At 37.0% G+C, this 15,689-nt stretch overlaps 1 protein-coding gene across 9 annotated transcripts in view; it reads right to left on the bottom strand.

The window, feature by feature from the left end:
- The window catches only part of UTRN (utrophin), a 568,196-nt gene that overhangs the window by 64,880 nt on the left and 487,627 nt on the right, over positions 1 to 15,689 (bottom strand). For all 9 annotated transcript variants that reach the window (XM_009452168.4, XM_001172875.8, XM_009452171.5 and 6 more), the window contains 2 exons: positions 14,101 to 14,175; positions 6,339 to 6,540 (listed from right to left, as the gene is read on the bottom strand). In XM_009452168.4, coding sequence (XP_009450443.2) covers positions 6,339 to 6,540; positions 14,101 to 14,175 — 277 coding nt within the window. The remainder of the gene's footprint in view (positions 1 to 6,338; positions 6,541 to 14,100; positions 14,176 to 15,689) is intronic.

Below are 15,689 nucleotides of genomic sequence, written 5' to 3'. Positions count from 1 at the left end.
ATCTAAAAACAAGAACACAGACTAGAAAATTAACTATATACTAAGAGCTTACAACTTGCTGAATACTAATTGGTAATTAAGTATTAATTAAGTATAAATATCGGTATTTAAGTATTCAGCAAACTATAAGCCCTCAGTATATAGTTAATTTTCTGTCAATGCAGTTTTTATAAATTACTATTGCAATTTTAATAGTCAGTGATCTTAGACAGATGTGAAATCCCTATTTGGGGAAATATCAAATTATAATTAAAACCAGAATGTATTAATTAATCAACATTAGAACATAGTTTTACACAATGCTAAGGATAGATCATTTCTATTTCACTTATAAGTCGACCAGATGAAACATGTTTTTTTATCTTCAAAACCACAGAGTTTTCTTAATTTCATTGCTTATCAAAGAATTACTGAGAAATCTACCAAATGTTAGTCACAGTAGTCCCAGTCCTAGGGATTGGAAGATAATTACAAAAATTAATAAGATATTATCCTTGCTATGGAATAACACATAGCCCAGAAAAAAAGGCTTTATTGCTATCTTTATTATTACACATTTAGGATCCATTTTCATTTTAGGTTTTTATTGTCCATTTTCTTATATGTTTTTAATACACAAGTACAGCACACTTAAAACCCATAACTAAAAGTTTACATAAGTATATGAATGTATAAAAGTTAACAATTTGTGCTATTTTAAAAACATAAATATTTGTATCACGTAACTTTAATTTTAAGCAGTCTTCTCGCCAAACTATATTTAATCATTGATTTTATTGATATTTTTACTACTTACACTAATTGATATTCTTCCATTCTCAACTATACGTACTGAAGGAAGTTTCTGTACGCATATTATGACATATAAAATATGCAATAAATAAGAAAGGAAATCGTGCTTAGGGATTGGTGCAATGTATTTTCAAAGTACTCCCTTAATAGGATAGAGTTTATAATTTATATTAAATCATATCTAATAAACTTACTGAACCCTTAGTATGTAGGTATATGACATTCAGAATTAACCTATGTAGTGACTAATACTTAATATTAAAATAAACATAGCCCTTCTAAGCAGAATTTCTAAATTAATATAATCATTTCTCACAATTACAGAAACACTAGTTTCACATTAACCCTACAGACAGCCATGCTACAAACTGTGTTTCTACTTTATATTTTTTAGAAGTTTCCTAATTATCACATGAAACAGACAATGTTTGTTTCCTTTCAAAAGCAGGAAATTTTTACTCTCTGGACCCAGTCAGACAATAGACTTGCAGAGGATAACAGAAGGCTTTGTGAACGGGCTGAGACAAGTACATGAATGTGGCTAAGGATAAAGTGATCCCTACAGGGAAAAATGGTCAAAATAATATGCATTAAGGCATGACTCCCACTCTACTGTCACAACACAAGAAAGGAATATCATCAGGAAGACAACTGATGCTGTCAATCACCCCTTCATCACACCATCACCAGTTACAAAGGCTTACTGTGATCCTGACATTGCTCTGTGTACTGTTGGGACCAAGAGAAAAGTAGAAGACATGATTCCTACCCCGATGAACTCACACACTAGCTGAAGAAGGTAAGATAAGAATACAACTAGAAAACATATGAGACAATCCTTTATGTATGGAAATCAAACATCAAGTACAAGATCATTGTGGCTGCCTATCATTAGTGATTTAGTGTAGGTAGTCATTAGTTTCACAACATGTGACAGAGAAGATAAACCCAAAATCAGACATAGAAGGTATGTCATGCCATGACTGTCCCGAGTAGGAGAACATAGAGTATCACAGAGAAAGCCTGAGCAAAGGCACAGGGGCAGGGGTGTGAGCATCGGAGATAAGACACATTCAGGCCTGGCGCGGTGGCTCACGCCTGTAATCTCAGCACTTTGGGAGGCTGAGGCAGGCGGATCACGAGGTCAGGAAATTGAGACAATCCTGGCCAACATGGGGAAACCCTGCCTCTACTAAAAATACAAAAATTAGCTGGGCGTGGTGGCGCGTGCCTGTAATCCCAGCTACTCGGGAGACTGAGGCAGGAAAATCGCTTGAACCAGGGAGTCGGAGGTTGCAGTGAGCTGACATCATGCCACTGCACTCCAGCCTGGCGACAGAGTGAGACTCTGTCTCAAACAAAAACAAAAACAAAAACAAACAAATAAGATGCATTCAGGTGGGTCAGAGACTTGCATCAAGGTTAACTGGTTGACTGAACTGTACAGGTTACGTGGGACCAGACAATAAAGGACACTGATGTAAATAAGCTACATGGATGTGAGAGACAAGAGGGAGACAGTAAAATATATTAGTGAGTGACATAGCCCAGTGTTGACATATTTAGTCTCCTGATAGTTTTCATAGGCAACTCTTTAAATTGGTTTAACTATAAAGACATTTACTTTATAAAATTATACCATCTTTGGAATAGTGGAACAAATGACACTGCTGCAAATGAGGTTAATACTTTTGGTAGAAAAAAACACATTTAAACCAAGTACTCCAGACTATTGCTTTATATCATGATTTAAACACTTTTGATTTCCATTAAATCCAGCAGGAAGATTGTGAAATTAAGACCTTTTAATCTGGGAAGATGACTGAGGCTGCAAATTCATAAATGAAATCAATTTTATCTTTATAAAGTACTTTTTACATATATTAGTTCATTTGCCCTTCATAATCACCTTTTGTGTAGTAAGCAGAGTGGATATTTTTATTTCAATTTTTCAGATGAAAAATTAAGATGCCAATGTTAAGTAGCTGCCAACTCACACAGCAACCAGAACCAAAAATTTGAATGCTTGTCATCCATGACAGATGAAAATAAATTTTTTTTACAAAGTTCGGAATATCAGGAGGTGGGTACATGTTAAAATTGGAAAAAAACTGTTCACTTAAAATAAAGTGCTATGTTTCCTAGATATAGAAATATAGTAAGAATAATCAAATGATTATCAAAAGACTGAACACTAGTTCTTTAATTATGACTAATATGCAATAGGTAGATAAATTCTCCTGTCTCAACGGGCAAGGTTTTCAATTAGTAAAGAGAAAAGGGCAGGATTAAAGATCCCCAAATCCTTCTACTTTGAGAATTCTGTGATCTGTGTGTGCATCACTCATTATCAAGAGCTGGCTGAAGCTGAAAACACCAGTTCTGGCTGTATCACATGCCAGGAAGGAAGGCAGTCACGGATATATGATTAGTGAGTGAATGTCAGGATGGCTGAATGAATAGAAGTGTTAGAACAAGGTACCATTCCTCAGATTCACAGATGTATGAGTCTGTAATGTCCTAATTGGAGGGTAGATAGTAATTTCTATCTGATTCTCAAAGAAAATTATTGGTTGAAAAGAGTTAATAACTATTATTTAGATTAATAAATAAATCATGGTTGTTAGAGAAACCTGGGCAACCAGCTCTGGCCGTCTGACATTACTGTCACAAGAGTAACTGTTTTTTCCATAGATTAATCCCCAATACTCCTCTCCAAGATAGAAAGCTACACTGCATGGGCACCATTCTGATCCAGCATGGTCTTTGCCATCTTTCTTTTTCATAGAAGGGAGATTAGTCCTGAAAGATTTTTTTCCTTTAAAATGAAAAATGAGAAATTTCAAGATACCGTCTTTCTAAATGAGAAACAGTGGCAAATTGTAGCATTTCCCACATATTCCCATTTGATGGAGGCAAGTGGAACTGTGCCAACATTTAACTCCCTAGAATATGAATCACGCCATTTCACACACTGCTTCCTCCCAACCAAGTGGCACTATTCCCTTTGGGCTGTCCAGTGAAAAGAGCATATGTGTGCATTATGCACTGAACTGTGTCCCCTAAAATTTACAGGTTAAGGTCCTAATTCCTAGTACCTCAGAATGGGACTGTATTTGGAGATAGGGTCTTTAAAGATGTAATTAAGTTAAAATGAGTTCATTAGAGTGGGTTGTAATCTGATATGACTGGTGTCCTTAGAGGAAGAGGAGATGAGCACACATCAGACAAGGAAAAACCATGTGAAGACACAGGGAGAAGACGACCATCTGCAGACCAGAAAGAGTGGCTTCCATAAAGACTCAACCCAGCCGACACCTTCATCTCACACTCTTAGTGTCTAGAACTGTTAGGAAATAAATTTCTCTTGTTGAAGCCATTCAGTCTATCATTCTTTGTTATGGCAGCCCCAGAAAACCAAAACAGTGTGTCAGAGCCATGGACAATAGAAGGCAACTGAACCTCTTCTCCAGTTCTTCCTTAAAATGTAGTTCAAGATGTATACCTCTACCATATTCTATAGGACTGAATGGAGTTCCTAAGTATTCTATGAATTTAGCAATTTTCCTGGGATGTAAAAGTTAGGTTACAGGTTTTGTAGTTAAAACACCTTTGACCAACTATTTTGGTGAATTTACTATGAAAAAGTATCTTCTGAGGATTCAAATTATTGAAGAGCAACTTAATGGTGGATTAAGGCTAATGGTAATATTTTACCCTAGGAGAACTTAAAATGTGCATTAAAATGAAATGTATTAAAAAATATCAGACAGAGATATCGCAAATCCCGTATTCATTATGGTAACTGAGACTCATGCTTCAGCAGGTTTCTTAAGAGCCCTCAAGCACACAGTGGCTGATTATTTAGAAAGACTTTGTTATGATATTTGTGAACACTAAAAGATAAAATACTTTTCTAATTAAAAAAAATCGAGAGAGGAGGATAGGGAAAGTTTCATTAATTGGTACAAAAGTACATATAGGTAGGGGGAATAAGTTCTAGTGTTCTATAGCACTGTAGGGTGAATATAGTAAACAATAATTTATTTCACAGGTTCAAAAGATAGAACAGAGGATTCTGAATGTTTCCAACATAAAGAAGTAATAAATATTTCAGGTGATGGATATTTTAACTTCCCTGATTTGATCTTTACAAACTGTATACATGTATTGAAATATCACTGTGTACCTCATAAATATGTACAGTTATTACATGTAAACTAAAAGGAATAGAAAAAAAATCCAGATTTTTAGTCAGCTCATTGCTAAAGCTATTGTCATCATTATTTACTTCCTATACAGAACCAATCAGCTCCTGAATGTGTGCATTTATGAATGATCATCTATCTTATTTATCTCTAAATCAAAGGTTGGTAAATAAAAGTTTTCATGTAGCTAATTAATAGATAATAACTTTTTGGGCATGAGAGGCAAAACAACAGTTCTAGTTTTCTTTTCTTTTTTTTTTTTTTTTGAGATAGAGTCTTGCTCTGTCACCCAGACTGGAGTGGAGTGGCATGATCTCAGCTCACTGCAACCTTTGCCTCCTGAGTTCAAGAGATTCTCCTGCCTCAGCCTCCCAAGTAGCTGAGATTACAGGCACCTGCCACGATGCCTGGCTAATTTTTGTATTTTTAGTAGAGACAGGTTTTCACCACATTGGTCAGGCTGGTCTCGAACTCCTAACCTCAGGTGATCCACCCACCTCAGCCACCCAAAGTGCTGGGATTACAGGCGTGAGCCACCGTGCCCGGCCCAGTTCTAGTTTTCTTATTTCATCTTTGCATACTTTAACCTCCCACCAGAACGATGAGTAATTCCTAATGTTTCAGAAATGTCAGCCCACAGCAGGTCTTTCTAGAACTGACTATTTCACAAATGTACTGTCGTATTCAAAAGGGCCAAATTAATGGCAAATGAGTTATGCTGGGAGTTGAGAGTGTGCTTTATGAACAGTGAGTACCTAATTAAATGACAGATATTAAAGTGTCCTATAGCATAAATTATTTAAAACACCATATATATATTATATATATATACATACACACACACATAACCACTATGCAAATAAAGCAAATATTAAAAGACTACCTCGTTCATGGCCATTCAAATCACTCTTCAGTTGGATTACAAAGATTGTAGAGCAGATTATTATGAGCTAATAAATTACTGTAATTCATAACAATAAATAGAAGATTTTTTATTTTGAAAAAAGAAATACTGTGAGACATTATGAAACAAGAAGAAAGTAGGACTTAGCTATATTGTTTCCCCTAGCATTTTGGCAAAGAATACTATAAATTTGACAGTCTTTGTAAATTGAAGCAAAATTTTAAAATGAAAGATGTACATTCTTTTCTGTTCTATTGTTTGTTAAGAAGCTCAATGATTTGTAAAATCATTCAGTTTCAACAACACACATAAATATTTCCACTGGGAAAGTAATTTGAAAGCACTTATTAAAAAATTCACTTAAAAATCAGACATTTTCTATTAACATATTTCATTCAGTGATCGTATTTTAATGAGAAAAAATATAAACTTACGTGTCATAGACATTGAGCAACCAATTGAGACACATATCAACACAGAGTGGAACGTTGACCAGGTCCTTATGCATTTGCTCAAGTCCATCATAAGTTGTTGTCAGACAGTTGATGACATCTGGAACACTGAGGAGCTGGTCATTTTGGTTCAACTTGTGCTGTTTGAAAATTTCATTTGTTGTACTCAACTCTAAGAGATCCACTAACCAGGAGAGAAGAAGGAATGTTTACAGTCATTACATTACATTACATAACAACATCACAACAAAGGCATTTCTAGTCTCAAGTATTTAGCTTGATTCTTCAATTTAAGAATCTATCCTTTTTAGCTAAATTTCAGCTTTTAAAGAAATAAACACATTTCTATTCTTACATTTTACCACACTTTCATACTTTTGAATCTGAACTCTGTTGCTTCCCAATCTTATCTCATTTTTTGCTCTTTGGAATATTAATTATTCCTACTTTCTTTTTCTGGCTTTCCCTTTGCCAGGCTCTTTTTGCTTTTAAATGTAGCAAGGCATAAATCTCTCAATCTACTCCAAATGGCAACGCATCTCAAATATTACACTGCTCTCCTCATCTTAACTCCTGCAAGCAGCCTGTGCACTGCTCTCTTCATTCTTTGTATCACAGCCAAACTAATTGTTCTTAAACAGTCTTTTATCATGTACATCCTTACATACAAAATTTACTGAAGATGCTCCATATTAAAAAACAGGTTTTATAGAAAAATAACAGCTCTCCACTGCCTGCTGAATCAAGCCCGATCTATAAGATTGTCACAAACTGGCCCTAACCTGGTTTACTTCCGATGATGCTCTGACACAGAGGTGACCTGTAGCTAAGAAGAAGTACTAGAGCAGTCAGTACTCTAGACACAGAGGTGACCTGTAGCTAAGAAGAAGTACTAGACAGTCCCCACAACCATTGGTCTTCACAAATTTGTTCCCATCCTTATTCTTCATGTGTACAACATCTATGGTAGGCATGGCTGGGGCTAGAGCCAGGAGGGTGTGCACAGGAGGCGAAGGCAGAGCCCCTGCTCTCAAAGACATACTGATGGCTTTACTAAAAGGAGGAGTAAACATGCCCTATGAGAGGAATACGCAAATTTCTGCTAGAGCTACTACTTCTAGGAGAGGAAGGACAACTGGAAAAGGCTCCCTGGAGAGGTGCAATTTGAAATGGGCTTTGAAAAATGGATAAAATACAAGAGATCCACATGAAGTGAGGAAAGAATTCCAGGTTTAGAGAAGTGCTTGAGAAAAGGCAAGAATTCACTCAAGCCCAGAGGCTCTAAGGAATGGTGGACTGCAGTGTGGGTGATGCGTGACTTACACACGAGTGGTGTTTGCCGACAGTGAAACAGGCAGGAGAAATGCATGGTCCAGGCACACACTGCCCAAGGGGAGGCCCGCAAAGGCCCGAAGGAGTTTAGATAAAAACGACAAATTTTTTTAATTTAATCAATTTTAAGTCGTTCATTCACTAACTGAAAACAAAGAGACAAAGCAGATTATCAAACTACCATGTATCTATCTATACATTTATTGAGTGTGGAGATGACTCTTCTAAATCTAAACATCTGGGTAAGGAAAATTAGAGCCCACATTAATTTAAGGTCTGCTCGTAGACATCAGTTTTTATAAAATTCTTTCTCTGTCTCTGTATTTAACCTTTTAGCATAAAAAAATTAGACTAGAAGAACTCTAATCTTATTTTTTCTTATTTTTTAACTTTTTGGCATTAAAAAAAAGAGGCAAAGAGAAAATAGTTGGTTGGTTATATATATATATATGTTATATATTTAACTTTTAGCATGAAAAATAAGAGGCAAAGAGAAAAAATAAGGTTATATACATATAAAACCAACTTCTTTCTCTTCACCTGATGCAAAAACTGTTCTCTCAAAAAATATGACATATTTTGACAGTTAACTAAAATGAACAAATAGCTTCCTTTGTATTTATCCATTTGTAACCACTGAATAACTAATAATTTTGAATTTTTAAAGACATATATGAAATGTGTCCATGCTAGCTGTCTGAGTAACACAGAATTTATTTTTTAAGTTATCTACAAATTAAAAGAACTGCTTTAAACCCATACAGAGTAAAATGATTTCAAAAACAACTCAACAGGGAAGAATTTTTTTTTTTTTTTTAAAGAGATAAACATAAAACATACAAGTCTGGATAATGAACCAATCCATTTCCTTCAGATGTCAAATGTATCATTGGTAAACTTAAGCTAATAACAAAAATAAGTCAAATAAGCTTCATATGAGTTAGAGAAGGTGTCAGAAAAAAACTAAGAACCATCTGGAATTTTCACTGTAATTCTTACCTCATTTCTTTGCCCTGTACAGTTGACGCTTGAACAGCGCCAGTTTGAACTGTGAGGGTCCACCTACACGTGGAGATTTTTCAATTAAAGTTAAGCACTGAATGTGCCTGCCTCTCTTTTCTCCTCTACCCTTTCTGCCTCTGTTACCCCTGAGACAGCAACACCAACTGCTCCTCTTCTTCCTCCCCCTCAGTTTAATCAACATGAAGTCGACGAGGATGAAGACCCTTTATGATGATCACTTCCAATTAGTGAATATTAAATATATTTTGTCTTTTACTATTTTCTTAATATTTTCTTTTCTCTAGCTTACTTTGTTGTAGAATAAGAGTATATAATACATAGCATATCGAATATGTGTTAATTGACTGTTAACATGTTAAGTTTTGGGTGTCAAGGGTCAACTGTACACAGTTTTCAATTGTAAACCTCTAGAGGGCAGAAGCAAAGTGCCTGACAAAGGAAAGAGTTTAATAAAGGGCAGTAGCTAGGGAACTACAGCTCCCCACAGACACCAAGGAACATACTCAAATATGGCCAAAAGGCTGTAAGTTTTCTGAACTCCAACATTAATTATGCCAGTAACACAGCACTGCTATTGGATCCCCACATGGCATCAGGTGACAACAGACCAAATTCCAAAAAGCCCATTTCCTGCATCAGGCTGTCCTTGCATTTCTTTTCGAAGTCTCCCTGGTTATACACTCTGTAGCTGTGACACTAATTTGCCACATCCCACAGACTATCATGTCTTCAATTTTTAGTGATTTACTCTGACACTTTGTCTTAGTGCCTAAGTCAAGCGTAAATCTTCCTGAAGTGTGTCACATTTAGGTACCTTTAAAGAACTGACTACATTTAAATCACAGAAAATTATGATTAAGATTTTCTCATTTCAAAGGGAGACAAATGACAGCTCAGTCATGTGGCAAATGAAACAAACAGCAGAATCATTTTCTATCCAACTTTCTGACTTTTTCTTTAATCCCACATACAAGGCACAGGGGATGGAATAGAAATGCATCATCATTCTCCTGTTCTGCAAAACAATGAACACTGTTAAGCATCCAATCTTGAGCTTCAGTGACACTTCTCCAGGTGTCAAGCTATGTGGCCATTCTTTATTTTTTTATTTTATTATTATTATTATTATTATTATTATTATTATTATTAGCATTTCCCCTATCTTCTCTTCCCCAGAAATATAGGCAGAGCTCAAGGTTTCACATCTGGCCTTTCACTCTGTGAGCCCGAGGCCCTCACTCACTCCCCTTACTTCTATTATTGCTTCTCTTTGGATGGCTCCAGATTCTCTTTTCTCCTGCTGATCTCCTGCCTCAACACTTGACCCATGTCCCATTGCTCTGATCCCTACAAGAGCTATATAATTCTCTTTCAGGAACCTCTGCCCATAAAGGCCTGGCCTTCTTGTCATGATGAAATCCAGTCTGCAAACCGTGAAATATCCTAACATCCTTCCTTCTTCTACCTGCCACAATTTACCAACTACCCAATACCCCCAGTCATCAGTTCTTCCTCAGGCAGCCTTAAAAATCCAGACCCTCATCTCCCCTCCTACAACTCCCAGCCAGCTCAGCTTTGATCATCCTCCACCTGAACTATTTACCCATTCTCTGTTCTCTGCCCTTTGGTCTTTCTTAGATATTCCCTAAAGCATACTTCCACCTCTGGCCCTATATCTAAACTCCCACAATACAGAAAATGCCTCATGGCTCCCCATTCTATAACGAAAAATATCCAAACATGAAATACAACACAATAAGAACTTGAGGAAAAAAACCGAAAGGAATTTCAGGAAAAATATGACCTTCAAATTGACCTAAACTAACTTTAAGGAAATTTCTGGATATTGGACAAAATAGCTAAGCTATTCCATTCAGACTCTATAACTTGATGTTCCCTGAACACCATCTACACCTTAATTCTCACACAGATAACTCCTTCCCTTCTTATCCCCAATTAACTGCCCCATGCCTAAATCCCAGGTGCCTTTTATAGCCTGACTCATATGCCCACTAATCAAGGAAGCCTGCCTTCTTCTTCATAATGAGAGGACTCTCTCCCTCCTCGGAACATACTTCCCTTTTGCTTTTCTGCTATTACCTATCACATAAAGTTTCAAAATCAAAATACAAAGGAAAACAGAAAATACATATGTGTGGTCTAAAAGAAAATAATAGAACAAACACCCATTAGTCCATCACACAGCTGAAAAAAACAGAATGTTACCACTATCTTGGAAGCTCCTTGAATCCTGCCTAATTACATCCTCTTACAATTATGGGGTAACCATTAACCTTTGTATTTCACTTTCAGTTTTTAAAAGTGTATATAGCATTAGTTTTGCATGGGTTTGAACTACATATAAATGGAACAGAGTGGTACACATTTTTTTTCTGCCATTTAATTTTTTCATTTAATTTTATAGTTCTAAGATTAAATCATGTTGATGCTGATTACTAGCTCATTGATTTTTGTTGCTGTATTATATTTATAAATATGCCAAATTGAATAAGTTTTACTATGAAAAGTGCTGCTATAAATCTCCTTGGACACATCTTCTGGAGTACTGCTATATAACCTTCAAACTCAAATCATTCACTCAATGTGTCCTAAGCAACCCCTGCTCTGTGCCAGAAATTGTATGAGGTCCTAAGTAGAGATGAACACAGACTCATCCCTCCCATGATGGAGAAGCAAACAATAACTAATAAACAGAATATTAAAAATTACCATTGACACTTTGCCTTAGTGCCTAAACCAAACACCAGAAGTGTCATGTAAGGAAAAGAACAGTTCTATGAGGAGCCATAGAAAACCTCATTAAAAGAGAGGTGATCGACAACATTGAGACCTACAGGAATGAGTGTCCCAGCCAAGGGAAGAACAGAAGGATTAAGTTGGTGCAAAAGTAATTGAGGTTTTCGCCATTACTTTTAATGAAATACCCTAACTTACCTTTAATGGCAAAAACTGCAATTATTTTTGCACCAACCTATACAAAGAGCTAAGACAAGTGCTTTTTAGGCAGGAGGAATGGAATACAGAGTTTGCCATTTCTATCACTAAGTGGATGATGAAATGGTGATGCCCCGGTGGAGCAGAGGGAAGGAGGTGGACAGAGAGGTGAGCCAGGCAAAGACCATTCCATTCTGAGGGCAGCAGGAATCTTTTGTAAGCAGGGCATTGGGTCCATGTGCAACGTTCTTGAAATATGAGTTCCTTCAGTGTGAGAATCAAGTCTCTTTATACTGTTTTATCTCCTGAACAATCTTGGAGCCCAACAAATGAATGAACAATGACACTGCACTCTGCCTTATGCTGGGTGGGGATTTGCACATAATGAGAGACAGCCATGACCTAAAGTAGTTCACAGTGGAGACGGGGCAATCCACCAAACATTATTCGAGCACACAAAGGCAAGCACTTGTCACTAAGGTGAGAGAACCTGCTATTACAGGCAATCATAAACTACTGGGAAAAAACGTGGAGACGGGTAGGATTAGCTTGTAAATGTTTCCAAAAGAGGTAAATCTTTAACAGTATTTGGGAGGAAAAAAGGGTTACAAGCCAGTGCAGAGAAAGGGTCAGGGTATTTCTAGTAAACGGAAAGGAAGGGAGAGGAAGAAGCAGATTAATAATAAACTGATGAGCTCCAGGAGCGGCCCAGAGGCCTTGGCTGGAGGGCAGTGGGAGAAGGCTGTGGGAAAAGTGAAGGTCAGTTGTCTCTGAAAAAAGCACCTCATATACTTGAAATCCAATACAATCTAGCCCTTTTCTAACTGCCATTTAGTTGTTTAATTGTCATTACCAATCTCGTTTAGTTTAGAAGTTGGAGAAGCATCCCTTCTGTTCCTCTCAGGTTTGAGGGGAAGAGCTGAGGAGGGGGTTTTTTTTCTTCAGGAATCCAAAGAACCAAGAGAAGAAAACACCAAATGTGTTAATATGCTTATCCACCCATAAGTGTTGTTGAAAACTGGGACCATGTTCATAATGACAAAAAGCAGTCTTCTGTCAATGGAAATTTTGTGGCTGAGTCATTTGTCCTCATTTTATAGCCCATCAGGCCTGAGAAGAACTTCCAGACCCATCAACTGGATCCTGGATGTGCAGCTGAGCCTCTTTCAAAACTGCTGTCACCATGGACTCCTGCGCAGACCAAAGATCCCTTTTGTGTGTTCATAATTTACTTCCTATTCTCTTTTCGCTCAACATACTGATCAGTAGCCAGAGCGTGGTGGCTTTCTTTTCTTTGTCCCGGTAATTCTGCAACACTTGCTGCAACTACTACCACCTGCTAATTATCTTTGAGGCTCTGTGGATTATGCAAGAGTCAAGGTCATCTCATTCTTCCTTGCATTGCCTCATCTGGAGGTGTCTTTCAGCCCTTTAGACTTCTCTTCCATACATACCTTAAGCTTTTCCTATTTTCAAGCTTTGCATTGCTATTTTTTCTCAATGACATTATACCTCTCTTTCCTCAATTCTTCATGCAGCCAGCTTAAAATTTATTGCTAACTTCTATTGACTTTCAAGGAGCAGATTTTTCAACCCTAACGTATCATTTTTCAAAGCATAATTTTCAAAGCATCACTGAACTGCCTAGACGTATATTAACAGTTAACAAAAGGTAGCAAAGAAGAATACTTGAAACTTTTCAATTTACCCTATCTTAAAAGAACAGGTAAATATCACTTTCCACATCAACTATCTGACAAGGCCTAGGGTAGACTCAATCATTAGAACTACAACCACAAATAGAATCCAGATAGCATAAATCTATATGCTAAGTATTCACACTGCTACTTAATTTTAGGTTATTTTGCGGGGGGGAAATATCCTTTTGATGAAAGGACTGCCACAGAATTCCACTCTGAACACATCCTCCACAGGAAAAATGCATTGATAATACTAAATGTCTCAAGATATATTTAAAAGAAAATAGAGCCTTTTATCTCACTTGTTAAGGTGCCAGTTCAAATTTAGATCAGGAATGTGATTTTTTAGTGTTTCTTTATATACAGTTGTATTGAGACAAACTGGAACTCTACACTGCCAAATGGGCAAAAGGTACTGAAAACACATGACTTAATACTTTCTTTGATTTAATCCTTTTAAATTGGGTGGCAGCACAATTTTTGAAAAAGCTTTTTACATTACTCCTGTGTTTTGGTTAATTTTGTTCTCCAAGTAAGAATGGCATGTGTTCAGTACTGCACACTGATGGGGCAAGTAATAAAACATTTATAGAAACAAAACCAACTCCTTGAGTGAGGTACACTGAAAACCAGATTAACTTGGCAAACACTCCATCCTCTTCATTTATCTTCCTCTTGGAAAAAAAAAATGCAATTCAAGTAACAGATTGATTAACTTTGGTAGAATAACTCACAACATAGTGCTTTTTGTAGTCTTCGGATTTTGATTGCTGTACGGTAGGCAGAAAAACGGACATTATTCAGGTCAGCTGAAATGGAAAAAGGAACAATTCAAAGATAGGCTTATTATTGAATATATACTGAATGCCCAGAATGTATTTGGTTACTTTGGATGATGAAAAAATATTATGTTTGCCTGAAATAAAAAGTCTTCTCCCAAATTCCCCAACACATATTTAAGAAAAAAATTAAATGATCATTAGCACCATGTTGAGATACATCTCAAAGCAATATTACAGAGAAAATTCTAAGAAAGTATTTTCAACAGGTGTCAGGGCTCAGAACATGGTGGGTTGAGTACTTTGAAATGAAGGAGACTGGAAGGTCTCAGTAGTAAGGTCTCTCTGACCTCTGGGTCTCTTGTCTCCTGACCCTCTTTCTCCTTCCAAAGTGATAAATAGAAACCAGAATTCCCCTTCCCCAAGGTGGGTCATGAAAACTAGAACTTCTCTTCCCCAAAGCAAGCCATAAAATCTAGCAAGTTCACTGTGACCCTCTCCCTTCTCTCCTAAAGATTCTCCTGTGACAGGTATCCTGTCCCTAGAGGAAAGGAATATGCTGCAGGGAGAAGCCAAGAAGAATGTGAATAGATAGGCCTTGCTGGAATTCCCTTCTCAGTCTATTATCATTAAATTATACCCTTTCATCCAATCACAATTCAATGCAGTCATCCATTCCTCACTCAATCTAAGTGTAAAAACAGACACTTTTCCCTGTTTTCTTTGAGTCTTCTGAAGGTTCTCATGTCAGGTACAACTTTGATTAAGTAAATTTCTTGTGCTTTTCTGGTTGACCTGTCTTTTGTTATAGGAGGGTCACCATGACCCTTATGATGGGTGAGAAAAGGTACCACCCCTTTCAGCCCTTTGGTAGGAAAAAGAGGAAGGTGATGAAGAGAAAGCACAGCTGTCACATGGCTTATTAAATGCACTGCACAGTAGGCGGAGGGCCCTTCCTTTTTTTCCCAATAAAGGAGATTTTCCTCCAGGGGCATCTGCCCCAAGGACACTTCATTTTCTTCCAACCACACTGTCCAGCTCACTATTCATGGAGCTCATCTTATTTCTATGCTCCTCCCATCCTGATTGATTTGGTTTTCCTGCCCTTTTGCAGATCTGGTTCAAATGATCCTACAACCAATACTCAACTCTTTGGAAACAATAGATATTGTAATTTCTTTCTTTGTCCCCTAAAGACAGAGTATCAGAGATTAGTAGAGTTAAAAGAAAACTCAGATATCATCAAAATTTGCCCCCTCATTTTACAAACTAAGCAAACCAGTTCTATGTCTTTTGTTTGTCCAACTTTTGCAGGCCCCTTCACCCACCAAAAAAAAAAACTCACACAGAAGCCCAACATTTAAAGAGATTAAAAAAGGGGGCATCCTTTTTATTGAAATGGGAGAGGGAGGCTTCGGGTGCTGTTTTTCCCTCTAGCATCTCCTTAGCTACCCAAAGAGAAAACTTAAAAAAACCGCTGGACCAACCAGAGGAAGTAGGTTAAACAATAAGTTGAAAGCCACATTGCACTAGAAATTAAAACA

The sequence above is a fragment of the Pan troglodytes genome, chromosome 5 (genome assembly GCF_028858775.2).
Source record: "Pan troglodytes isolate AG18354 chromosome 5, NHGRI_mPanTro3-v2.0_pri, whole genome shotgun sequence".
NCBI lineage: Eukaryota > Metazoa > Chordata > Mammalia > Primates > Hominidae > Pan > Pan troglodytes.
This window is presented reverse-complemented; position numbering and strand designations above follow the sequence as displayed.